General features: G+C 36.2%; 2 protein-coding genes across 3 annotated transcripts in view; one reads left to right on the top strand and one right to left on the bottom strand.

Annotated features, from left to right (window-relative positions):
• The first annotated feature begins 172 nt into the window (after positions 1-172).
• Positions 173-6974, top strand: LOC107714480 (vesicle-trafficking protein SEC22a-like). 2 transcript variants are annotated; one of them, XM_016520326.1, is made up of 7 exons: positions 173-330; positions 867-1059; positions 2347-2510; positions 4376-4555; positions 4759-4877; positions 5253-5318; positions 6273-6974. In XM_016520326.1, exons 2-7 carry the CDS (start codon positions 878-880, stop codon positions 6471-6473), a joined length of 912 nt encoding a protein of 303 aa, XP_016375812.1. In that variant the 5' UTR covers positions 173-330; positions 867-877; the 3' UTR covers positions 6474-6974. The 2 variants fall into 2 exon arrangements, with proteins under 2 accessions (XP_016375812.1, XP_016375821.1); XM_016520335.1 differs by having other exon boundaries at positions 186-206.
• Positions 6975-13070: 6096 nt separating this feature from the next.
• adcy5 (adenylate cyclase 5) overlaps positions 13071-26170 on the bottom strand; it is a 91557-nt gene continuing 78457 nt past the window's right edge. Inside the window, exons 10-21 of the mRNA XM_016520241.1 lie at positions 25100-25244; positions 22851-22948; positions 22455-22542; positions 19094-19210; positions 18611-18775; positions 17533-17708; positions 16645-16665; positions 16252-16384; positions 15415-15678; positions 14689-14893; positions 14339-14463; positions 13071-13541 (exon numbers count right to left, since the gene is read on the bottom strand). Coding sequence (XP_016375727.1) covers positions 13413-13541; positions 14339-14463; positions 14689-14893; positions 15415-15678; positions 16252-16384; positions 16645-16665; positions 17533-17708; positions 18611-18775; positions 19094-19210; positions 22455-22542; positions 22851-22948; positions 25100-25244 — 1666 coding nt within the window. The 3' untranslated portion in view covers positions 13071-13412. The remainder of the gene's footprint in view (positions 13542-14338; positions 14464-14688; positions 14894-15414; positions 15679-16251; positions 16385-16644; positions 16666-17532; positions 17709-18610; positions 18776-19093; positions 19211-22454; positions 22543-22850; positions 22949-25099; positions 25245-26170) is intronic.

Here is a 26170-nt window from a genome sequence, read left to right as displayed (position 1 = left end):
GATCTTAGTGTCACGTCCGATTTCCCAAGACAAATAAATGATTTACAGTCTGACTGGTTTGCTGAAGTTCACAAGTGACCCATAATGCTGTTGCATCCAGCTACGTCACACAGACTCACACGCACAGCCGAATTTTGCCGAACAAAGCCGAAGCTAAGCCGAACTACGACGAAGATTGGACGAAATTGGCCGAACCTGAATCAAACGTGAGCAGAAGCATCTGCTATGAAATCTGCAGGAAGAGCTCAGCGATCACGATAGTATATTAGCAACATATCTCAAAAAGGATTATAATGTCTTAATATATATTAAAACGGCTTGTGTCAGTAGGTATGTACAGCTAACAGTGACAATGCATGCAGTAAGAGTCGTTTAATTTCATGTTGCTAACAGTCTTGCTATGGTAGCAGTGACATCTAACTTACTCCACATCACTGCGTATAATTGCAAAGTGTATTTTTAATGATTTGCTTTCAGTTAAAGTCTTATAAGCCTGTATAATTAGATGTGTGCTTTTGTAACTAGTGCATAGGACTGTCGGCAGATGTGATCTGATGACAAGCTATCAGCAAACATGCTAATGTTGTTATTAGCCTAGCACAGTGTGCTGCAGATTTCATGAGTCTGCATAGAGTTGAAAATAATAGAATTTATACGAGACTCTAGACTTTATCTATCGTGCTTATTTCCTATTATTTTAGTTTCTACTTTTGTATATTATATTCTACTTTGTCAGCAGAAAACAGAGAGAGGGAGATGGAGTATTATATGCACTGAATGATGATTTTCTTTAAAAAAAAATTATTATATCTATTTAAGTGTATATTTAATTATAAAAAATATGAGATTTTCTCTCATTCTTCCAGGTGTCTGTAAGATGTCTGTGGTGCTGTTTGCCTCTGTGGTGAGAGTGAGGGACGGTCTACCACTCTCGGCCTCCACAGACTATGAACAGGATAAAGGATTTCAGGAGACTAAGAAACATCTCAAGGGTCTGTCCAAAAAACTCAGCCAGTTTCCTGATCGCTGCTTACTCAGATCTGGCCTTTACAACATTAAGTGAGTTATTAATGCAATGGTGTTAAACCAACTGTGGTGTTTGCAGTGTATTACACTGGAAATGCATTTGTACTTAAAGGGATTTTTGTCATTTTTTAATATGACAATGTGGCTGCTGTCTGTAAGTTTCTTGCAATGTAGAATTTTTATTTGAAACACGTAATTACACATTTAGAACCATGTTTTTTGCAACTCCCCTTTTCTAACTCTCAGTTAATCTCTATACACACCTACTGCCTAAAATGTCTGCCAAAATCTCCGGTATAGTCTCAAAATCTCAAGCTTCCGGTATAGTTATCAACCATAGCAAACTGTGGCAAAAGCAAACACTTTGTTATATTTCTAATGACTGTCGATCAGAACTAATTATATTATATTGAGGGCACATGGGGAAGCAATCATGCACGAATCGTCCATTTCAATTCAATTTGGTGTGAAAGCATTTTGATAAATTTGCGACCAAAGAAACAGTTCACTCAAAAATGTACATTCTGTCATCATTTACTCACCTTCATGTTGTTGTTTTCCATACAGTGCAAGCATACAGTATAGTGACTGTGGGCTGTCAAGCTCCAAAAATAATTTAAAAACACAGTAAACATAATCTACTCATATTGTACATCTATTTTGGAGTTTGACAGGTTGTATGGTAGCTGTAACATTCTTCAGAATATCTCATTCTGTGTTCTGTGAAAGGAAAAAAAGTCATACAGGATTGGAACGACTGAATATAATGACTAAATAATGACAGATTTTTCATTTTTGGGTGACCGTCCCTTTAATTAAAGCAACCCAGCAAAAACAAATGACACAGTGGCGTGGACTGCTCTGACTGCCAACTGTTTTAAAGTTCCCCTTCAGCAAGGTCTAATTCAGACGCATTACACTGAGGGACCCAGGGGTGACCATTTCATAGCCTGGCTGCTATTCATCACTTTAAATTTCACAAGCAGGCTCTGGAGTGACTCAATGGATTGTTTCATCTCTCCAAACACATACGTTAATATGAAGAGACACACGGACAAAGTTTCTTTCCTGAGGCGAGTCACTAAACTGTCCTCAAAGGGAAAACAGAGTGTTCAAAGATAACTCTGTGAACACAGATTCAGAACAGGTGTAAAGGCTGATTTTTAAACAGTATGGTTGTTTGGATTTTCAGGTCTTTAAAATGGACTTCAATTGTCCATTCAATAACCTTTCCCACCCTATCTGTGGCAGATGTCCTGTAAATTTTATTTGAATAAAATTGAGTATGATGTAAACTATTACTTGTCTTGCTTTTCATAGTTTCACAAGCTCTCTTGGAGTCGGGTACTTGATGGTTTGCACTGAAAACTATCCCAATGTCCTGGCCTTCAGCTTCCTGGACGAGCTTCAGAGAGAGTTCATTGTCACGTATGACACCAAGCGGATCAACGGCGCTTTGAGGCCTTTCTCTTTCATTGAGTTTGGTGAGTTTCTAGAGGGCGTTGGGACGGGTTTCTGACAGAAATCTCTTTGTGCAGAAGGGGACTATATTTAAATATATTTTTAATATCATTTAATTATTTTTTTTATTTTTTTTTATTTACACCACTGTTCAAAAGTTTGGGGTGAGTAAGATGTTTTTGAAAGAAGAGTCTTATGCGCACCAAAGCTGTATTTTTCTGTTTTAAAATGTAATTTATTCTTCAAAGTGGAAAAAGCTGAATTTTCAGCAGTCATTACTGTAGTCTTCAGTGTCACATGATCCTTCAGATATCATTCTAATGTGATGATTTGGTGCTCAAAACACATTTCTTATTATCAATGTAGATAACAGTTGTGCTGCTTAAAGGGGTCATATGATGCGATTTCAATTTTTCCTTTCTCTTTGGAGTGTTACAAGCTCTTGGTGCATAAAGAAGATCTGTAAAGTTGCAAAGACTAAAGTCTCAAATCCAAAGAGATATTCTTTATAAAAGTTAAGAGTCAACCACGCCTACCTAAAACGGCTCGTTCTAACACGCCCCCACATATCTACGTCACTGTGTGGGAAGATTTGCATAACGCCGCCCAAATGTTCACGCAAAGAAAGAAGGCGTAACTTTTATTCTCGATGTAGTATTGTTGCTGCCGTCATGTCATGAAGACGCTGTGTGTTTCGTTGTGAAAGCGAAACTAAAGGACACGACTAGAAATCAGTGGTTAAAGAACAGCATTTAATTAAAAAACAAATCTTCTGCAACATTAGAAATGTCTTTACTATCACTTCTGATACATTTAATTCATCCTTGCTGAATAAAATATTAATTTCTTTAAAAAACAAACAAACAAAAAAGGTAATACTTTAGATTAGGGAACATTTCTTCACAATTAACTAAGAGTTGTTCCTTAATAAACTCCTAATTTGCTTCTTATTAATAGTTAGTAAGGTAGTTGTTAAGTTTAGGTATGGGGTAGGATTTAAGGGATCTAAAATATGGTCGTGCAGAATAAGGTATTAATATGTGCTTTATATGCACTAATAAACAGTCAATATGCAGTAAATATCATTTATTACTCAAAATGTCAACTCAGACATGATCTTCAACTACATGATACCTGATGAACAACCAACAAGCCAGTAATGATACTGATTTAAGTTTCATGAACCTTAAGTACACAAAACGTGCTTCATTTAGAGACGGACATCACTGAAAGTAGTAAGAACTTGCAGTTCAGTGAGTGACTGAGTCAGATGTTGATTCATTAATCATTCTGGACTGCATTTGCCAAAAGCGTAGTAAGCCTAGGTAGATTGTAGAAACCCTTGGCAGCAATTGTCTCTACGATCTGCTTAGACTAATGGATGGCTGATGGATTTGTCAGGCTTATTCAAACCGATAACTCCTGAGTTTGCGATTATTATTATTATTATTCAGAATTAAAAGAATCTGCCAATAAGAATCAGGACAACTCAGTAGAAATACCTTTTCTTGCCATTATTTTGTTGTTAAATATCTTATCGCATTCAATTCAGACTATTATATTCTGAACTGAAAAATATTTGAAATAATTAGTTCTGCCTAAATTAGTTCTACATGGGCAGTTTTGCCAACCTTGAGCATTAGTTGAGTCTCTGAAGAGCATTATTTGAATGGCGAGTAAATTGAGTAAACATTAATGGAGTTGCATCTAATGTGGAACATTTAAATGCAGTCACTTATGAGGCTCCATTTTGGCTAGGAATCTTTGGGATTTATCTAAATAAAAATAAACGCAACCTCAAGATCTTCCATTTAATGTGATTTGTAACATATAGACCATGTTGTGCCTGAAGCATTCATTTACTGTGCCGTTTCTATGGTTTTGACAGATAACTTCATTCGGAAAACCAAGCAACGTTACGACATCCCACGTTCCCTCTCCACCAAGATGAATCTGGCCGACATGCAGACTGAGATCAAGCTCCGGCCTCCTTATCAGCTGTCCGCGGAGGACATTGGATCAATCAACGGCTTCTCACAACACAAGCAGTCTAAATATAAAGGCATAGGTAGGGAACGTGCTGTGAACACAGTATGTATACTTTTGTTCTCACAAAGCAGAGCATTTTGAAAGACCATGAGCACATACGTACTCAGAACAGCCTAGCATAATGGTAGAAGTTTTGCACGGCGGGTTTCCTTCCGCAAATCTTAAAATCGAGTTATTTTGCTACTGTTTGACACAGAATCTGTGCTTGATTTATTCCTGCAGCTCCTAATCAAATGATGGAGGCCGTCACCCTGTCGGGTATCGTTGCCTGCGTCCTAAGTGTCCTGTGCGGCTCTCTTAATTTGCTGCGGGGAGTCCACGCAATAGAAAGCGTATTGCAGGTAACTTAAATCATGCACTAATAGTAATGCTGGCACTTTATTTTGGGCTTTGTTTCTTTTATTGATTAAAATGTTGGACTAAACATTACTTTTAAATGTGTAAGTGCCATTGTAATATAATAAATCATAACTAATGGATAGTAACAGTTCTCTTGAATAATTTGTCAGACTTAGTTTGCACTTGGGTGTAATGTGACTTTCCTCTTCCATAAACAGAAGAGTTTTGCTTCGCTTTGTGCATTGCACTGATAAGTGAGCACTCGAGTCTTGGCTCTAAGTAATTCATCCTCTGTTTTAGCACATGGCTTCCTGTTGTAATTTGTTCACTCTTTAACACAGCACCCTGTCTTTCCTCTTTTTCTGCTCCATCTGCAGAACGAGGATGAAGACTTTAATTACGTAATTGCTTTTTTCCTCGGAACCGCAGCCTGTTTGTATCAGGTAAGTGACAGCAGTCAGACCGTGAGTTACTGTCGGCCTGCCAGACTTCATTTCCTCTGCCCTCTGTCTCTGTCTGACCAACCAATGCTAATATATCACACTTTTCCTCACTGTCATGTCAAAGCACAATCTGGAAAATTGGAGAAACATTGCATTTTCACTAGCATCAAACAAAAGCAGCTAGTATTGTAGATACTTAATACTTAAACAGTATTTTTGTCTTCTTTCCTTGTGAAAATATTTAAACATCCTCATAACAAAATAAATTTACAAAAATTGATATTAATACAGTATATTAACTTGTTTTCAGAAAAGACACTATTGTTCAAAAGTTTGGGGCCAGTAATTTTTTTTTTTTTAAGAAATGGATACTTTTTTTCAGTAAGGATGCATAAAATTGATCAAAAGTATGATATGAAAGTATTATGTTTTGAAAGACTTCTATTTCAAATAAGTGTTGTTCTTTCAAACATTCTAAGAATCATGAAAAAATATCACTGTTTTCAAAAAAGTATTAATCAGTACAAATGATTAATACTTTTCAACATTGATGATAATAAGAAGTGTTTCTTGAGAACCAGATCAGCATATTAGAATGATTTCTGAAGGATCATGTGACACTGAAGACTGGAGCAATGGCTGCTAAAAATTCAGCTGTGTCATCACGGGAGTAAATTACATTTTAAAATATATTCAAATAATAACACTTTTTTTATTTTTATTGTAATAATATTTCAAAATATGGTTAATGTATTTTTCACCAAATAAATGCAGACTTTGTGAGTGTAAGAGATTTCTTAAAAAAAAATAAAAAAATATCAACCCCAAACTTTTGAATAGTAGGGCATAAACCTTACTACATTCTATTAGATTTATTCTTAAAACAAAGCTTGTACTGAATTTTCTTCTTCCTGCTTAAAAACGTTTTCCTCTTGTTTCTGTTTCTATATGTAGTGTTACTTGTTTGCCCACTTCTCAGTTTGGAGGAACATCAAGTCATTCCTGGCCTTTGCTATGATCTGTCTATGTAACATGTATCTGTATGAACTCCGTAACATGTGGCAGATCCTCTTTCACGTGACTGTGGGAGCGTTCATCACTCTGCAGATCCACCTGAGACGACCGCAGGGCAAATCACCTGACTACAACGTTTGACCCTCTTGAACTCTTTCAAGACTGCGTAACGTAGCCCAATATGGCAACCCCAACCTGTTCCCACCCCATCTGAGGACAAAAGAACTATGGATTGTGAAGCAGGTTTTCCAAATGATTTTGATATTAAGAAACTGCTGTTTCACATCCAGTTGAGGGCACAGATGAGAAACTGCTGTTCTAGTTGAAGCAAAAGATTCATAACAGTGACTTCATAAGCGCACAGTATTAGATTCATGCATGGAATATTGAAGAAAGTGTTGGCAGATGAATCAGATGTGCACAATTAATATATTTTCCAATAGGAAGGAGTTGTAGTTATTTTTTATTTTAATTGACATCAGGACTTAAAGAGACAGCTCACCCAAAAATGAAAATTCTGTCAAGATTTCTCAAAGAATGTTCACAGGGCTTTCCTCCATACAATAAACGTGGATTGTGAACAGGGTCTGTCAAGTGTGTGTGTGTGTGTGTATGTATATATATATATATATATATGTATGACCCTGGACCACAAAACCAGTCTTAAGTCGCTGGGGTATGTTTGTAGCAATAGCCAAAAATACATTGTATGGGTCAAAATTATTAAACAATACATTGTATGGGTCAAAATGATCAATTTTTCTTTTATGTCAAAAATCATTAGGATATTAAGTAAAGATCATGTTCCATGAATATATTTTGTAAATTTCCTACTGTAAATATATTAAAACTTAATTTTTGATTAGTAATATGCATTGCTAAGAACTTCATTTGGACAACTTTAAAGGCGATTTTCTCAATATTTAGATTTTTTTGCACCCGCAGATTCCAGATTTTCAAATAGTTATATCTCGGCCAAATAACAAACCATACATCAATGGAAAGCTTATTTATTCAGCTGTATCTCAATTTTGAAAATTGTGTCACTGTGTTTGTGGTCATTGGTCAGACGTCTCTGCTCTGAAAGCATAATCCGATGTGTTATCAATTGTCTGCTACCTGCAGGTGTGCTTTCTGCAAATGAATGTGGTTGGCTAAGAGGGAAATGGAATCGCACTAATATACAGACTCTGTTTTCCCCCCTCAGTGTTTGCTGCCTTTTGTCAATGGGTCTTTTCAGTGACCATGTTGAGCAGTATGAATGAGTTATGTTTTATTCTGTTTCTATTCACTTGGCTTGTTTTCATTGTGCAAATGACAGGTTGAACGCATGATTGACAGATTAAGGGTCAAGGGGTTTCAAAATTCTTCAGAAGATGTACGTGCATTTCTTTTTCTTTTTTCCCCAAAGTGTCAGTGATCAAAGATTGCATCTGCATCTTTGCATTGCAATGTACCTCGATGCTCTCTCTCCAGCAGTAGTGAATTGCCAGTGTGTGTTTGTACGCAAATGAAAGGCCCTGTCATGAAACTATCAGTAAAAGCCTTGAATTTGTATGAATATGTATGCATCTCGTGTGTTTTTTTTTACACTTTACACATTTATAAAACATTAGCAACTTGAGTAGGGATATCAGGGTTACACTGATTTTTCGAAGTTGTAAATAAAACAAAGATTATTGGAGTTTTGCAAGAAAATATATATATTTTTTTTTTGTCTAGTCACATTTAATTCAATGTGTTACTTGTTTCTTTGTAATTGTGAAATTTGTTTCTACATCCATTTTTTACAGACACTTTTTACTTCGGTTTCTTTCATGTATGAAAATGTTTGAATGTGTCGTTTTCATTGTGCAAATGACAGGTTGAACGCATGATTGACAGATTAAGGGTCAAGGGGTTTCAAAATTCTTCAGAAGATGTACGTGCATTTCTTTTTCTTTTTTCCCCAAAGTGTCAGTGATCAAAGATTGCATCTGCATCTTTGCATTGCAATGTACCTCGATGCTCTCTCTCCAGCAGTAGTGAATTGCCAGTGTGTGTTTGTACGCAAATGAAAGGCCCTGTCATGAAACTATCAGTAAAAGCCTTGAATTTGTATGAATATGTATGCATCTCGTGTGTTTTTTTTTACACTTTACACATTTATAAAACATTAGCAACTTGAGTAGGGATATCAGGGTTTACACTGATTTTTCGAAGTTGTAAATAAAACAAAGATTATTGGAGTTTTGCAAGAAAATATATATATATTTTTTTTGTCTAGTCACATTTAATTCAATGTGTTACTTGTTTCTTTGTAATTGTGAAATTTGTTTCTACATCCATTTTTTACAGACACTTTTTACTTCGGTTTCTTTCATGTATGAAAATGTTTGAATGTGTCACTGAAGTCAAGTGTGGGAAGGAGTTCACCCAATTTCTAAACTTGTTATTCTCAAATCCTAAGAGCTGCAGTTATGATGAAGATTATGATGATGATTGTGGTTATTAGAGGAAGTTATTTGGCTTATAGAAGCATGACTAATAAAAGAAATGTTCCAGGTGATGCAGTGAATGTTTTTGTGTATGCGAAAATTACAGCCTATTTAGGCTTATTTGTACTTAGTGAGGGGAAAAAAAATCTGTACATTTCTGAAGTCTGTGTAATTGATGTTATTTTTTCCAGCTTATGTTCACTCCTGATCTAATTTTATAGTTGCATAGCACACTACTGTGTATGGAAGCCTTGAATCACAAAGTGGGGACAAAGGAGGTGAAAAAACACAAGTTAAAAACACATTTGAGTCCATTTCACTTTTTTGCTGTATTTTTCCAGATTTTTCTCCATTAAAAAAAAATAGTATAGCATAGTTAGGGTTGATATATTTGAAGAAGAAAAAAAAAGATAGAGAAAAATCAAATAATTTGAAGATCATGGAGGAAAAAGTTATGGGGAAAATAGACAAAAAGTACTTAAAAAATAAATGAATAAAAATCGCCATGTAATTTTCCTCCTTTGTGGTTCAAGGATTCCAGAACTGCATCATAAGTGTAAGAAATGGTTGGAGTTTTTCTTTCTTTGATTTTTATGACATTGTGCTTCGCCTCAGGTCTTTCTAACCTTTTGACTGCTGGATCAAACCCAAACTGAGACCGTTTTTAATGTCAGTTAAATGCCATTCTCACGCCCAGCACAATGGCCTTTCTTTAATGCTTCATAAAACAGCTTTGTTCAGTCAAACTGACCGGATCGGACGCATGCAGAGACCAAATTCAAGTACAGCCAAACGAGGGTATTTCATGGGCACATTCTTAAGATAAAAAAGGTCAGGTTTGCGAGTGGGGAAAGCGTACTAAAATTATGTGAATTATAACATGCCTGAGTGACAAACAGCTGCTCTGTGGGGTTTTCCGTTCTTACTTCTATTTCTTGACACATTTTGTTTATGGAAGTCCTAAAAAGAGCTCAGTTTTAAGGTTTGATAACAAACAAAAAATTGAAGAGACAAATGTTCAAACTGGTATACAATAATTAATAACCTGTCCGCACATCGAGAGCTGTACAAGTTTTCATACAGAAACATTGGAGGCAAGTATTACTAGAGTCGCAAAATGAAAGCGCACTGCTGCCACTTTCTGGATATTTAATGCAACATCCCAAATGTATACACACGTGTGTGTGTGTGTTTATTTATTTGTATGTTTGTTTGTCAAAACACAGCAATGTAATAAAATGTCATAAAATAGATTTGCATTTCCTGAATGAAATACCGGTATTTGAAAGGCACTTCACCTTTGGCGTAACAATCGTCTAGATGTCCAGCGGTCCACCACACAATCATCTGAAATGTAAATACGGGTACAGGCCAATCACAATACAGTATGCAAACGACCAAGACGACCAATCCCGATTCGATATGCAAATATTATTATAACGACATCAATGTCTGTTACATGGATGGCCGCTCAAAAATGACAATTCTGTCTTACATTAATGTCACCTTCAATTTACACACAAGCCTGGCTATTTTATGGTGTTTTATTTGTCCCTTTTGAGCTCGACAGCCTCAGTCCTCGTCCATTTTAATTGTATGGACCTAACAATTTAATTTCCACAGAGAAAATAAACAGATAATACTGAAAATGACACGAGGGCGACTAAATGACAGAATTGTAATTTTTGAGAGAACGTCTTCAGGTATATTACCAAAAGCATCTACAAAACCAATTAAATTGCCAAATACTGTGGAGAAGAGCACTGTACTGTACAGTACTGTTTTGCAGGCACTGTAATAATCATAACTACATGATTTCAGAATGAGTTTAACATTATAATAGTTTATTTGGATGTTAACAAAAAACAAAAACACAGCATTGAGTTTGACATGGCAGATAAACAAAGACAATCCAAGATGAAGCTCCACTGGAATAGTAAATGCCAGAATTCAGCAGGACATAATATGTGGTATTTACTTGACATCTCTTACCTCAGTGCTTTCCCTTGGAAAACAAACACAAGGAAATGAATTAAAGCTGAAGTGTGTACTTTTTAATGTTTAAAAGACTTTATCCTCCCAGTTAAATATGCAGAGATACCTACTAGTAAGCCATTCATAAGCTAAATCCTGCTATAAGAGTAAAACTTTGCTGTTTGAGAATCCCGACCAGCCCGACACAGCAACACTGGCTCAACCAATGGCGTGAGTTTAGGGTGGGGCTAAATTTTCGTTTGACCAATGGCGGAAAGGGAGCATGTCCAATCCCGTTTGGTGCCGCTAACGGCGCAGAAAATACACACTTTACCTTTACTTTAGGAGTTCATATGGCAACTGCGTTATCTAGCATTAAAATACCATACTACATGTGCCATGGTGACATGAAATACAAAAAACATTCAACCAGAGGTTTTATTTTAAAATCGATGGCAAGACAATGGCACAAATTTTTTTTTTGAGGAAAATATAGAGTCTGGAAGCCCAGCTGGGTCCAAGTTTTGAGAAGCTAGAACAGGACCAAATAGTTTAAGGTTTCATAACACATGTTTGAGACAATGCAGATTTTTCCAACACATTATATCATAATCCTATCAGAATTGATTGAAGATCTGAAAGGGGTAAAGCAAACCAAACATGTAACTTTATGGAGTACCCTATTTGTTTGTGTACACACTCCATACAAAGGCCTCATTGGAGAAAATGGACATTCATTGGGTCGTACCATCAGACTGAACAGAGAGAGAAGGAAATGCTGGTCGAGCTGCAGTGCAAAAATGGTGAAGATATGTGGCATAACAGAATCATCCCTAGAGGATCCAATCTCGTTGTCCCACGCACCATAAACACAAGGCTAAAATCAATATTTGCAGATGTGTTTGCCAAGCTTTAAACGACTGTGGCTGTTCTGAAACACTCACTTGCCATTTCACCTTGTGCAAATCCATTTTCTACTCATAATTACATTGTAGTGTACTTGACAGGATACAGAAATCCTTTTTGGAGAAAGGCCAAACATATTCTGCTTACTTGGTTACAAGGCTAGCTACTGATTTTATCCAAATGGATCCAGCGACAAAACAGTGACTGAATTTACACTTAAAAACCTCTCCCTCCTGTTCAAATGTGCAGGATTGTAGCGTTCCATTAGGTATATATATATATATATATATATATGTCAGTGTGTGTGTGTTTATAGACAGCATTCTAATATATTAATGTATAAAATATATCATCTAAAATAGCTTTGACAGTTTGGCTTTTGGAGTCAAAATATAAAATGTTAAAAATACAAAAACAGCCATATTTGACCGTTCTCCTCTGTCCTTAAAAGTGTCTTCGGTGTATACAAGTGTCTGTAGTTTTGTGAATTTAAATTTGTGTTTGGAACAGTAAGTCACATGCCCTGTTTATGCCGCCAGCGACTTGCATGTCACCATCCGCCGTACTGGTTGGTTGCTTGTTCAATCTCATTTTTTATTTTAAACAAACCAATTTACGCTGCTAAAATAAACATTCTGGAAGGAAACGTGTTGTATACAAGTTGTAACAGTGCATTATGCATCATAATAAAGATGAACGAGAATCAGTGCGTGCTCTTTGTCAATGTGGGCGGCCATTTATCTGTCTCGAAAGCATAAACGCTGGGCTATTTGGGTCGACATACACTTAATTGTCATATGCATCGTTTTTTTAAATACTGTCCCCGCACATGATTAGAGAGACAAATTGCTGGCTGCAAGGACAAAATTTAGTCAAAGCGATTCTCGACTACAGTATCTGACTGAAGACAGATTGACATGCTCCATCAGATCAGTCTAAATTTGTTGCATTGTTGGACCTGGGCAAATCCCAAACCTGAAAATGAATGACTTTGGGTCCTTTCAAGTTAATTCTCAACTCTAGATCATTCAGAGGTAACACTGTCTATGCTAGCTCCTTTACCAGTAACAACCACAGTCGCTGCGGCAAAGTTCGGGAAACCATAAAGGGTTTGTAGAGCTGCTGTGCTCACTATGGCCTTCTACCATAAATTAGCTCATTGTGATATCTCTATCTACTGTGATATCACCTAGACAGTGTTGAACCCAACAGGACCATATGAACAGAACTCTTTACATACACTGATGAATCATATACACATAAAACATGTGTTTTACAGGTATATTGGCTTCAGTGTTTTCATGCAGTTTTGTTTTGGAGCAACCGGGACCAGTCGGTGGAGTCCCGCCACACCTGAGAGACCCAAAGCCAGGTGCAGAGAATGCAGTTCATCTGTCCTCTCTTGCCAATCAATATAAGAAATATAAGACTGGGAGAACTGCTTTGTATACCTTGAGATTCCTTTGTTTCTTTGGTCTCTGAGGATGAACCATCTTTCTGAGCTGTTCCATGCCTTAAATAAAGGGGGCAAAGCCCTCCATTAATCCTACAGGAAGTCTTAAGTGTGCAAAGAGGCCACTCTTAGACTGGCTGAGGGCTGTTTCTGAACAAATCCTATTGTGATTGGTCCAGGAGGATGCCCTTCAACAGCCTGGCAGGCCCGGCCCACAGCGCCTCCTCTCCATGTCATCTCAAAAATGTTCTGAATATCAGACATTGAGTGTTAACTGCTGTTAGGTCCTCCATTTAGGAAGTAGGTTGTCATTTCTCCTTTGCCCTTGACTTTCACAACGCCTCTGCACTCCAGTGTGTAGTTATAGGAGCTGAGAACCTGGTAGAGGTCAGTTGTGACCTGATACAGAGAGAAATTAAGAGCACATGAGTATTTATAAAAAACCGAAGAGTTTGTAAAGCAGAATCGACAGATTTACTGATCTTAACTTGAGACCACTAGTGAAAATGCTTGTGTTCTACATTTTTAAAAAATTTTTTTATTAATAATAATAAAACAAATAATTAAATTAAAATGATGAACAATTATTTACAAATTACCTTCTTTTAATTAATATTGTATATTTATTTCAAATTATATTAGACCGCTCTGCATTGTATTTTCTGAATGAAATCCAATGCTTGTTTCTTACTAATTTTGAGGTGCTGATTCCAAAAATTGTGCCTCTTTTGCTCTAGCACATCACACTTTCTCACAAAATATGTGCAAAACATATATATATATATATATATATATGTATACACACACACACACAATTTGAAAAATCCTCATTTTTAATTTGTGAAAAAACTGTATGTGGTGGAAAGTTTATTTTTTATTATTATATTTTTTAACTCAACATCATCAAATTAGGTAATATTAAGCCTTTAACTGCAAATAAGCAGACTTTTTGTTTCAAGATGTAGGGCTTATTATTGTTATTAATAACAATTTAAGTGAACATTTAAATAAACCACAAAATAGCAGCAACATTAAATATTTGTTAATCATGTCACATGATGTTTCTTTGTTTATTAAACATTTTCAACACCATAAAACTGTATTTATTTCCAGGTTTAATTTTGAATGACAGATTTTCAGTGTGGACTCAATCTTTTAGACCCTACAGTACATAAAGGATCAAAAATGCATCTCACCTGTATTCTCTCAGGTACCCCAGTGCTGTCCATACGGCTGGCTACATTCACAGTATTCCCCCATATGTCATATTGCGGTTTACGAGCCCCTATGACACCAGCCACGACGGGACCTATATTGAGACCTACAGTACAAGGTAATTCATGAGCTCTCTTGACAACATACTTTTCATTTTACAACAGTAAAATATATGGGTCATTCTATTAAAGTCTTTATCTGACAGAGTGTTTAAATCCTACAGAAAGCCTTTTTGAAAGGGTAAAGGGACCATTTCATAAAATGACACAAATGAAAATTATTAAGGGAGGTGATTGGTGGAAATGTAAGTGTGGCTAAGCCAAATCCTTACCGATCTTCATTTTGAAGTTATTGAAAGAGTGCTCATTGATGTATTTCATCTGGTCCATGAGGCGCATAGCGTAGTCGGCTAGAGCGCGAATGTGCGACCTTCCTGCTTTATCATAAGTGGAGTCATTAAGCCCAGACGCGACCATATAGGTGCTGCCAATGGTTTTGATCTTTTCTAGTTGACGAAACTGATCCTCACTAATGATCTGCAAGAAAAGTGAAATAAGGTGATGATGACTTTCATCTAGAAATGAGAAGGTATTAAACTTCTACATTTCTAAGAATACAATCAGTTTAGAAAGATTTGAAGATGTAGGCTTTACACACACACTGCTTTAATTTGAAATAAAGACCATCTGTTGCAAAATAAATTTAAAAATCTTTCATGCAAGAACTAAAATACAGTATAAATCTAGTTAAAAAAATAAGGGCTGTTTTCCATTTATTTACTAATAAATACTAATAAATAACACAATAAACGCACATATATACAGATTTGACAAAGAACACATTTAAATATAAATTACTTTAAACTGATTATTGTTTTTATTTTTTGTTTTATTATTATTATTTTCATGATTGATAGTCTTTTCAACACCAAATGCAGCTTTTGCAAATAAGGTTTAGAAAATGAAACGCAAGAAAGTTAGTAAATTTTACAGTATCACACTCCAAAGTAGCTTAAAAGCATCGCAACAGTCTGGAGGTTTGTCAGAAATTGCTGTACCTCATCAAAGTCAGCAATGATCTCGTTGAGTAGTCTCAAGCACTCCACACCTTCATTATTGGCCTCCAGTTCCACGTAGAACTCAGAGAAGTTGCTGATAGAGGCAAACATGACAGCCACACATTCGCACGACTGATAATACAGCTCGTCATTCCGCCGCTCGCGTGCCAGAAAGTGTGCAGCCACATCTTTGGGCAAGATGTTGTGGAGAAGCCGACGGTTATAGGCCTGAAGTTCCTCCATCTCCTCTTTCTCCTCTGTGGCCTGTGAATACAACAAAAATAGAGGATGATGCTACAAACAACAGAAAGGTAGAACAAACAACTTGATAAATGCTGCACTGCTGCAACACTGAAAGCCAAACTGGATCAATATGTGGCTTTACTGCTGACAGCAATATATGTAAACATTACATAAATTCAAACGTTGAAACCTTTGGGGTTGGTGAGATTGTTTTTAAATGTTTTTAATGAAGTCTCCTATGCTCACTAAGGCTACATTTATTTTAGCATAAATGCAGTAAAAACAGTAATATTGTGTAATACTATTACAATTTAAAATGACTAATATATCTATATGAATATAGATATGTATTTGAGTTCAAAGCGGAATTTTCAGCAGTCATTACGCCAGTCTTCAGTGTCACATGATCCTTCATCACAGATCATTCTAATATGCTGATTTAGTGCTGCTTGGTACTGTTCTGCCGCTGTACACCCATGTATACGTCAAATGACAGACCCCAGACTTTTATTTATTTGATGGACAGCAATACATATTTAACAGCTTTTCACAAAATATCTGCATTATTGCAAAGTCATACACAGATAAACACACCTGTAACTTCCAGAGAAAGTCCAGTCTGGCTGTAGACTCCACCTGCTGTGCATGAAGGTAGAGCGCCAGCACAAAGACCGTGATGACGACTGGAGTCATGATCTTTAGAGGAACCCGCGTGTCTATCACACAGCTACAACATACAGAGCGCTGAGCATCAATGATTTCACACTAAAAGGCAACAGCATGATGATCTAAAGCATTCAAATCAAATCACATACATGTTAATCTGTTAACATGATTAATATCATATCACAACACTATCAGGCTACATGGTCACACATTTGATTTATTCCTATGGTGACAGCAATCTTTATAGTCATGCAATAAAAACAACATGCTCACTGCCATTTCTTTGAGATCTGGGTTTATATTTCATTGATTTTATCTTACCTTGTTCCATTAATATACTCTCTGTGAAGAGAAAGAAAAAGCAAATGTATCAGATGGACAGAGCACAGCAGTTCAACTGATAAGACAAACCAGCAAGTAAACACTCAACAGAGGATTCATTATCATGGCTATATATAATTGTAAACTAAAGTTGACTGAATTACAGTAATTGATACTGTGAAAATTTATACTGTGCCTACTTATGCTACTGTCCAAAAGTCCGGAAATTAAAACTTCTATTCAGCAAGGATAGATTAAATTCAAATAAATGCTTTTGAACTCTATTCATCAGAGTACTGAAAGAAAATGTATCACGGTTTTCACTAAAAATATTAAGCAGAACAACTGCTTTCAACATTGATAATAAGAAATGCTTCTTGAGCAAAAAAATTCAGCATATCAGAAGGATTTCTGAAGGATCATGTGACACTGGGGACTGAGTAATTAAGTTAAAAAATTCAGCTTTGCATCACAGGAATACATTTTAAAATATATTAAAATGGAAAATATATATTTTAAACTGTAATATTTCACAATATTACCGTTTTACTGTTTTTTATCAAATAAATGCAGCCCTTGCGAGCAGACTTCTTTCAAAAACATAATTTTTTAATGTAAAAAAAACCCCAAACTTTTATATATTGTGTATTGCATTCAGTCACAACTGTGATCTAAAACATGTTAGGGAATATTTAGCAGTCCCTTAAATTTGGTAGGGACATGTTCTAACAATCCATAATTTATTTATTTTTTAAATCACAAGACAACCTTAACGTTCAAAAAAAATAATCTACATTTTCTATAGAATATATAATAGGAATGATGATGAGGAGGAGGGCGGTGCTGATCCAAGTAATTGTGCAACTAGCCTAAAATCTAGATACTCACATAGCATTGGCCATGACCAGCAGGTCCACGTTGTCAAAAAGGCTGACCTCAGGCACCTCCATGATGAGCACGTACAGGATCTCAATGAAGAGCATGAGGAAGAGTTTACCAATACTGCTGATCTGTAGGAACACTGAGCAGGCCAGTAAACTGAGCAGCACACATGAAGAGAAATACTGTCGAAAGAGAAAAACATTCAGGCATTAGTCTTTCTCTTTCCCCTTAACTTATTCTATATATGATTTATCAAAGACAAGCATTTCAGAGCAGTGCCTAAAATTACAACTATGAAAAATAAATGTAAAGGCCTATCACTGCTGGAAAATATCGATTTAAGTTGTCAGGCATGGAACATGGTACTATTAGCTAGTTTCAAGCTGGTCCAAATGAGTTAGTAGCTAGTCCAAGCTGCTCACTGACTATATAAAGGAATAGTTCACTCAAAAATGAACAATTGCTGAAAATGTATTCACCCTCAGGCAATCCAAGATGATGAGTTTATAACCTTGTGAAGCGAAAAGCTGCATTTTTCTAATAAACAAATATGTCATTAAGACGTTTGAACTTAATTTAATAACGTATCCTCCAGTAAAAAAAAAGTACATCCCCTGTTGTGCTCTCACATCAAAATCAACCAACATATTTGTTTAGAACTGTTTTGGACTGTTTTTGCTTGTAAACAACGCTTGATCTGTGGATATTTCTCTCCTGATTCAGACGATTCATTACTTTTTTCACTGGAGAAAGTAATATTATGGATAGAGGACTCGTATTCCAACTAGAAGCAATGGTTCGAAGTTAAAAACCAACTTAATAACTGATGGACTGAAGTCGTTTTGAATTACTTGTGTATTATGAGTTTTTTTTTTCAGCTGTTTGGACTCATTGGACTCTCATTCTGACGACACCCATTCACTGCAGAAGATCCTTTGGTGAGCAAGTGAGGTAATGCTAAATTTCAAAACTCAAACTCATCTGCATCTTGGATGGCCTGAAGTTGAGCACATTTTTTGGTGAACTATTCCTTAAACTATTCACTATGTTACAAAACTAAACTGATCTGAAAACAGTGCTACACCTCTGGGAAATTGCAGGTGGGTGACAAGCTGTTGCAGAGACTGCCCTGAGACCAGAGAGAGTAGTTGAAGGAAGAGCTGCGGACATGGCAAGCATTTACAACGCTGGGGCTGATGTTTAACTCCTGCCCTAAACATGTCTTCAGGTCATCCGTACTGCAGGTAAACTACAGGACAGACAAACATTTTCTCAGATAAAAGTACATGACAGTATTTCATTTAATCACTACAGATCACATTAACAAACTGTGAAGCACTTCAATGTTAGAAGTCAATTACTTAAAATTATATGATTTCAGCACCACTAGCAACACTATACATGATTGCAAAACTATTTCTATTTTTTTAAATAGATTTAAATTTTTTTTGCAATTCTCTCTTTACACCTGAAAGTCTTTAAATATTTTCAGATGTAATGTATGAAATAACTAAATATCAGAGGCATTAAGGCACACAATCCTGAGGTTAAGACTTGTGAGACTCACAATGTTAATGAAAGCGGAGAGAAAGACCAGGACGGTTGTAAAAACCCCCACCAGGGTGCTGTTGATTCTGGACTGAACAATCCTTTTTGAGAGAGTTTGCAGAGGCACAGGGAAAAACTGTCAATAGAGAGAAACATGAATTGAATTTCACAATATTACTAAACATAACTTTAACTATAACTTTTAATGTTGTCACATGATGAAAATCTATTTTTTTTAATGATTTTTTTATTTTCAAATAAAAGTGTCAAATGAAAAGTATAAAAGTAAATCTGAAATGATTTTCTTTTGAACCTTCTACTCAAAGAATCCTGAAAAAAAATGTATCACCATTCCCACAAAAATATTTTGAAATGTTATCAACATTGATGATAATACAAAATGTTACTTGAGCACCAAATCAGCATATTAGAATGATTTCAGAAGGATCACTTGACACTGAAGACTGGAGTAATAATGCTGAAAATTCAGGTTTGCCATCACAAGAATAAATTACACTTTGAAAACATATTCAAATAGAAAACAGTTATTTTAATAATATTTTACAATATTATTGTTTTTACTGTAATTTGTATTAAATAAATGCAAATTAAATACAGTGTGTGTGTGTGTATATATACACATATATACACATATATATATACACACATATATATATATATATATATATATAAATATACACACACACATACACACACACTACCGGTCAAAAGTTTGGGATCAGTAAGACTTGTAATGTTTTTTAAAGAATCAGCATATTAGAATGATTTCTGAAGGATCATGTGACACTAAAGTCTGGAGTAATGATGCTGAAAATTCAGCTTTGCATCACAGGAATAAATTAGATTTTAATGTATATTAAAATAGAAAAACTTTATTTTACATCATAATAATATTTCACAATATTACATTTTTTCCTGTATTTTTGATCAAATAAATGCAGCCTTGATGAGCATAAGAAACTCCTGTACTTTTGACCAGTAGTGTATATAAAACATAAGACAAAGACCTTATTGATCTTGTTGGTTTGCAGAGATTTTATAGAACAGGCTTTTATATGAAAGACTTTTCACAGGTCAGGAAGTTCAGAATCTAATTCCACAGCATCTCTAAGGAAAGACCTGTGACGCCCCTTGCCGCCCATTGAGCAATGCAGTGACATTTCCACCTCAGTGTGCACAAATGAGCTGCCAGCGCTTTATTGTGTCTCTGGCTTTGCTCTGTGTGACTCACTGTCTCTGGAGACCAGCTCAAAGTTACGCAGCTAAAAGCCCCAAATCAATCAAACCCGCTCAGATTGTTTTAGTGGAGAATTTGAAGGTTGATAAACACTTGGATTTAGCGATGATGTCTCTGTGAGAATGTTAGGAAATGGCCTGTGAAGGACGTCTTAAGTTGTATTGTATTCTAGGGCTGAGGACAGGGTTTTTGTGTTTTCCTGCATTGTTGTACGGACAAAAAAAAAAGCATGTTGCTCAAGGCTTGTCCTCCAAATTTATTATATTTATATTGATTTTATTATATAATTATTATTATTCCGAATTTCATAAAAATTGCACATTAACATTATATAGGCTATATTTCGCACAATACCAACATTTCACTCACCCCAAAACAGGAGTAAATGGCTGAGATGAACATGACAGCCATCACGAGGACCAGGCACAGCATATAGAAGCCAACCATCAGCCCAGAGCTGCAGAGCAACACACAGGTGTAGAGAGGGAACCAGGTGAATAGAAAATAGCTCTGTGTCATTTTAAACAGAATTATTATATGTCATAATTAACATAGGGTCTAAGGGAGAGGAGAGCCCTGCTTTGGCTGCTCAGGTACTAACTGTCTTCACCTTTACAAAGTCGAAATGAAAGAAAGCTTCTGTGTACGAAAGCTCAAGTGTATTCCCATTCATTATCAAACAAAAACCTTCTCTAAGCCTTTGGCTTGTTTGAATGGACCAGAAAACATTTGCAAGGATCAGGTATTTAACTGAAGTGTACTTACTGCGGCACAATGACGATCTGAATGAAGCAGATGAATAAAAAGACGAGGGAAGCGCAGGCTACATACGCTCCGAACCTGGCGTCTACCTGTTTGGAGTACTGAGAGAAGGTGAGGAAAGAGGAGAGAAAAGAGTGGAGTTACAAATACAGTTTGAATGGCATGTGAAAGCAAGTAGCGTTTTACCGACTGTGGATGTGTTGATGTTCATTGTTTACTTCAGTTTTTACTGAAACACCAGGGTTCCCAGGTAAATGTTTTTCTTTAACTTTTCCAGTTCTTTGTGATAACTGATACTGCACACATAAAGAGCCATTTCGAGCCCATTAAATATTTTATCTGAGTATAATTAGCAAAAAATTTATGCATTATACATTTTTAGCTTTTACGTTTTAGGACATATCCAGGCCTGGAAATCAAAACTGTAAAATGTCTTAATTTTTCCAGGTTTTCCACAGTACTGGAAACCCTGAAAATAGTAGATATTTTAAAAACTGTTTGTGTAATTCAGTTGCTTGTAAAGTCAAGTCAAGTAAAATAAAATGAAATACTCCAGTCTTCAGTGCACATGATCCTTCAGAAATCATTCTAACATGCTGATTTGGATCTCAACATTTCTTATTAATGTTGAAAACAGTTGTGCTGCTTAATATTTTTGCGGAAACCATGATACATTTTTTTCTGAATTCTTTGATGAATAGAAAGTTAAAAAGAACAGCACTTATTCGATATTTCTTTGGTGACATTATAAATGTCTTTCCCTTTTGAATAATGTAATTCATCCTTTCTAAATAAAACAAAAAAATATTTCTGACCCCAAACTTTTGAACAGTATAGCAAATATGTAAAATATCTAAAAAATAATATCAAGTACATTTCTTTAAAGACTATGAAAGATAACTGTTCAACAAAGACCATGGAAGATAACTGCTTCATTCATGAGCCTAAAATAGACGTTCTGGACACAGACAATGAAAGACAACAAAAGCAATAATTATCTCCCCCTACAAACTGGACGCAAGTCTCTGAAAGAGCCGTGTGATCAGTGCCAGAAGTACGAGGACCGGCACACAACCAGCTAAAAGTGGAGGATGAGAACGTATATGCAGAGGCTGAGAAACTTTCGTTACATTACCCTTTCATCAGTATCTTTATAAAGAAACCTAGTCTCCTACACTGTGACAAAAACGCCATCTTTTCTGGGAAAGTTTGGGCATCTCTCTGAGGTGGGGGAGGTCAGTGGTGACAAATGCTTTGAAGGTAACACCATAAAATGACTTAAATCACAGTGCAGCATAAAGACGTCAGTCTCTGACTCATTCCGAACCTGGACCTTGAATTTCATTGCCATTTCACTCACCCCAAAACAGGAGTAAATGGCTGAGATGAACATGACAGCCATCACGAGGACCAGGCACAGCATATAGAAGCCAACCATCAGCCCAGAGCTGCAGAGCAACACACAGGTGTAGAGAGGGAACCAGGTGAATAGAAAATAGCTCTGTGTCATTTTAAACAGAATTATTATATGTCATAATTAACATAGGGTCTAAGGGAGAGGAGAGCCCTGCTTTGGCTGCTCAGGTACTAACTGTCTTCACCTTTACAAAGTCGAAATGAAAGAAAGCTTCTGTGTACGAAAGCTCAAGTGTATTCCCATTCATTATCAAACAAAAACCTTCTCTAAGCCTTTGGCTTGTTTGAATGGACCAGAAAACATTTGCAAGGATCAGGTATTTAACTGAAGTGTACTTACTGCGGCACAATGACGATCTGAATGAAGCAGATGAATAAAAAGACGAGGGAAGCGCAGGCTACATACGCTCCGAACCTGGCGTCTACCTGTTTGGAGTACTGAGAGAAGGTGAGGAAAGAGGAGAGAAAAGAGTGGAGTTACAAATACAGTTTGAATGGCATGTGAAAGCAAGTAGCGTTTTACCGACTGTGGATGTGTTGATGTTCATTGTTTACTTCAGTTTTTACTGAAACACCAGGGTTCCCAGGTAAATGTTTTTCTTTAACTTTTCCAGTTCTTTGTGATAACTGATACTGCACACATAAAGAGCCATTTCGAGCCCATTAAATATTTTATCTGAGTATAATTAGCAAAAAATTTATGCATTATACATTTTTAGCTTTTACGTTTTAGGACATATCCAGGCCTGGAAATCAAAACTGTAAAATGTCTTAATTTTTCCAGGTTTTCCACAGTACTGGAAACCCTGAAAATAGTAGATATTTTAAAAACTGTTTGTGTAATTCAGTTGCTTGTAAAGTCAAGTCAAGTAAAATAAAATGAAATACTCCAGTCTTCAGTGCACATGATCCTTCAGAAATCATTCTAACATGCTGATTTGGATCTCAACATTTCTTATTAATGTTGAAAACAGTTGTGCTGCTTAATATTTTTGCGGAAACCATGATACATTTTTTTCTGAATTCTTTGATGAATAGAAAGTTAAAAAGAACAGCACTTATTCGATATTTCTTTGGTGACATTATAAATGTCTTTCCCTTTTGAATAATGTAATTCATCCTTTCTAAATAAAACAAAAAAATATTTCTGACCCCAAACTTTTGAACAGTATAGCAAATATGTAAAATATCTAAAAAATAATATCAAGTACATTTCTTTAAAGACTATGAAAGATAACTGTTCAACAAAGACCATGGAAGATAACTGCTTCATTCATGAGCCTAAAATAGACGTTCTGGACACAGACAATGAAAGACAACAAAAGCAATAATTATCTCCCCCTACAAACTGGACGCAAGTCTCTGAAAGAGCCGTGTGATCAGTGCCAGAAGTACGAGGACCGGCACACAACCAGCTAAAAGTGGAGGATGAGAACGTATATGCAGAGGCTGAGAAACTTTCGTTACATTACCCTTTCATCAGTATCTTTATAAAGAAACCTAGTCTCCTACACTGTGACAAAAACGCCATCTTTTCTGGGAAAGTTTGGGCATCTCTCTGAGGTGGGGGAGGTCAGTGGTGACAAATGCTTTGAAGGTAACACCATAAAATGACTTAAATCACAGTGCAGCATAAAGACGTCAGTCTCTGACTCATTCCGAACCTGGACCTTGAATTTCATTGCCTCTATTCATCTTAGCAGCGTGCCACATCTTTGAGCTATGCTGAATACTTTTTTTCTGTACAACAGTACCATAGTGGACGTCTGATTGGCTCTCTGCCCTATTTTTTGCAACTGAAGGAACAATTTACCAGTTATAATAACTAATGATCTGTTAAATGGTTTCCTGCTCACAAGTCATGCAATTTACAACAAAATCCCTAGAAGGCTAGATAATGTCAGCTTGATGATGCATTTAAATCAGAAGAACTTTTTTTTTATTATTTAAGCTTGACAGGCATAAAAACACACTCACATGATCAACTTATGTAAGGTGCAATCAAGATTTTCTGTGGACAACAATGTGAAAAATGTTCATTTTGGCCTATTCTTCACAAGAGGTTTTCATATAGTGCATAACTTACATACACTGTAGACTAATTTTATAGTGGGTTTTTTGTGTCATTTTTGGAGCTTGACAGCTGTGATCTTGACAGCGGTTAATTAAGCATTCATTATCTACTATTTTAGTATTTGTTAATATTAAGCTTTTATTTTTATATTTTTATTTTTCATTTTAATGTTTTATTAATTTTGTTATATGCTTTTGACATTTTTGTTAGACTTTTTTTATTTCTATCTAGCTTTAATTTATTTTTATTTCAGTTTTAGCAATTTTAGTACATCAACTTATTTTATTTCAGGAAGTTGCCATTCTATTTTATTTCATATTTATTTCAATAAACAAAAATAGTTTTTTTTTTCAATGTATGGAAAAGAGCAGTGTGAACACTTTGCTAAATTTCTCCTTTTGTGTGGTTCACGGAAGAAAAAAGACATTGTGTGGATTAGCATTACCTAATAAATCAGGTTGTGGTGTTAAGGTTTATCTTATCATTGAAGCTAGTCACAGACATGAAAGCCATACCTTCTTCTCCAGGTCAGGTTCTTGGAATGTCAGCAGAAATTTCTTGACTTGTTCGGACCGCAATCGGTCGATGCTTCGAGCGTCAATGGCACGTCCCAGAAACTCATCCACCTCATCCTCAGGGTTCAGGTTTTCTTGCGTGTTTCTGAAAATGAAATGTCTAGATAACAAGACGAGACACAGTTTTTCTACCTTCTTCCTCCCCTCTTAGTTATCCTTTAACTTAAAGGGGTCATATGATGCTTTTTTAAAGATCATTATTTTGTGTATTTGGTGTAACAGAATATGTTGACATGCTTTAATGTTCAAAAAACACATTATTTTTCAAATACTGTACATTATTGTAGGTCCTCTATGCCCCGCCTCTCTCAAACGCTTAGTTTTCTACAAAGCCCCCTCCTTCCGACAAGCGCAGTCTGCTATGATTGGCCAGCTGACCCAGTGCATTGTGATTGGCCGAACACTGCAAGCACTCGTCGGAAATGTAACGCCCCTTACCATTATCGCGAGCTTCATCTTTCAAAATAAATGTAAAGACAGAGCCCGAAAGGGGAACAGAGTCGCGTGACAGACACAGTGATGAAGCTGGTATGTGCTCTCTCGCGCTCGCTCTCTCTCTCGCTCTCTCTCTCTCTCTCGCACGCTCTCTCTCTCGCGCTCTCTCTCTCTCTCTCTCTCTCTCTCACTCTCTCTCTCTTCGCCTAGAAACACACAGCGTCTCCCTGACATGCTGCTTCAACACTAACTGCGGTTACTGAAACCACGCCTTCTTTCTTTGCACATTTGGGCGGGCCGCATTATGCAAATATTTCCACATAGTGAGGTAGATATGTGGGGGCGTGTTAGAACGAGCCGTTTTAGGGGGGCGTGGCAGAGTCTTAACTTTGATAAAGAATATCTCTTTGGTTTTGAGACTTTAGTCTTTGCAACTTCAGGGATCTTATCTATGCACAATCAGCTTGTAACACTCCAAAGAGAAAGGAAAAAATTAAATTGCATCATATGACCCCTTTAAGGAAACTTTTGTCTTGTCTCCCGAGGCCACAGGAGGGCGCAATGAGCAAAATAATG

This window comes from Sinocyclocheilus rhinocerous, unplaced genomic scaffold (genome assembly GCF_001515625.1).
Source record: "Sinocyclocheilus rhinocerous isolate Xijiao unplaced genomic scaffold, SAMN03320098_v1.1 scaffold12, whole genome shotgun sequence".
Lineage (NCBI taxonomy): Eukaryota > Metazoa > Chordata > Actinopteri > Cypriniformes > Cyprinidae > Sinocyclocheilus > Sinocyclocheilus rhinocerous.
Note: the sequence above shows the minus strand (reverse complement) of the source record. Positions and strands in the feature narration are given on the sequence as shown.

Coding starts and splice junctions, on each gene's coding strand:
- LOC107714480 (XM_016520326.1), top strand. CDS start 878: ATGTCTGTGGTGCTGTTTGCCTCTGTGGTGAGAGTGAGGGACGGTCTA. Junction 2,511..4,375: donor TTTCTCTTTCATTGAGTTTG/GTGAGTTTCTAG, acceptor TGGTTTTGACAG/ATAACTTCATTCGGAAAACC. Junction 4,878..5,252: donor CAATAGAAAGCGTATTGCAG/GTAACTTAAATC, acceptor CTCCATCTGCAG/AACGAGGATGAAGACTTTAA.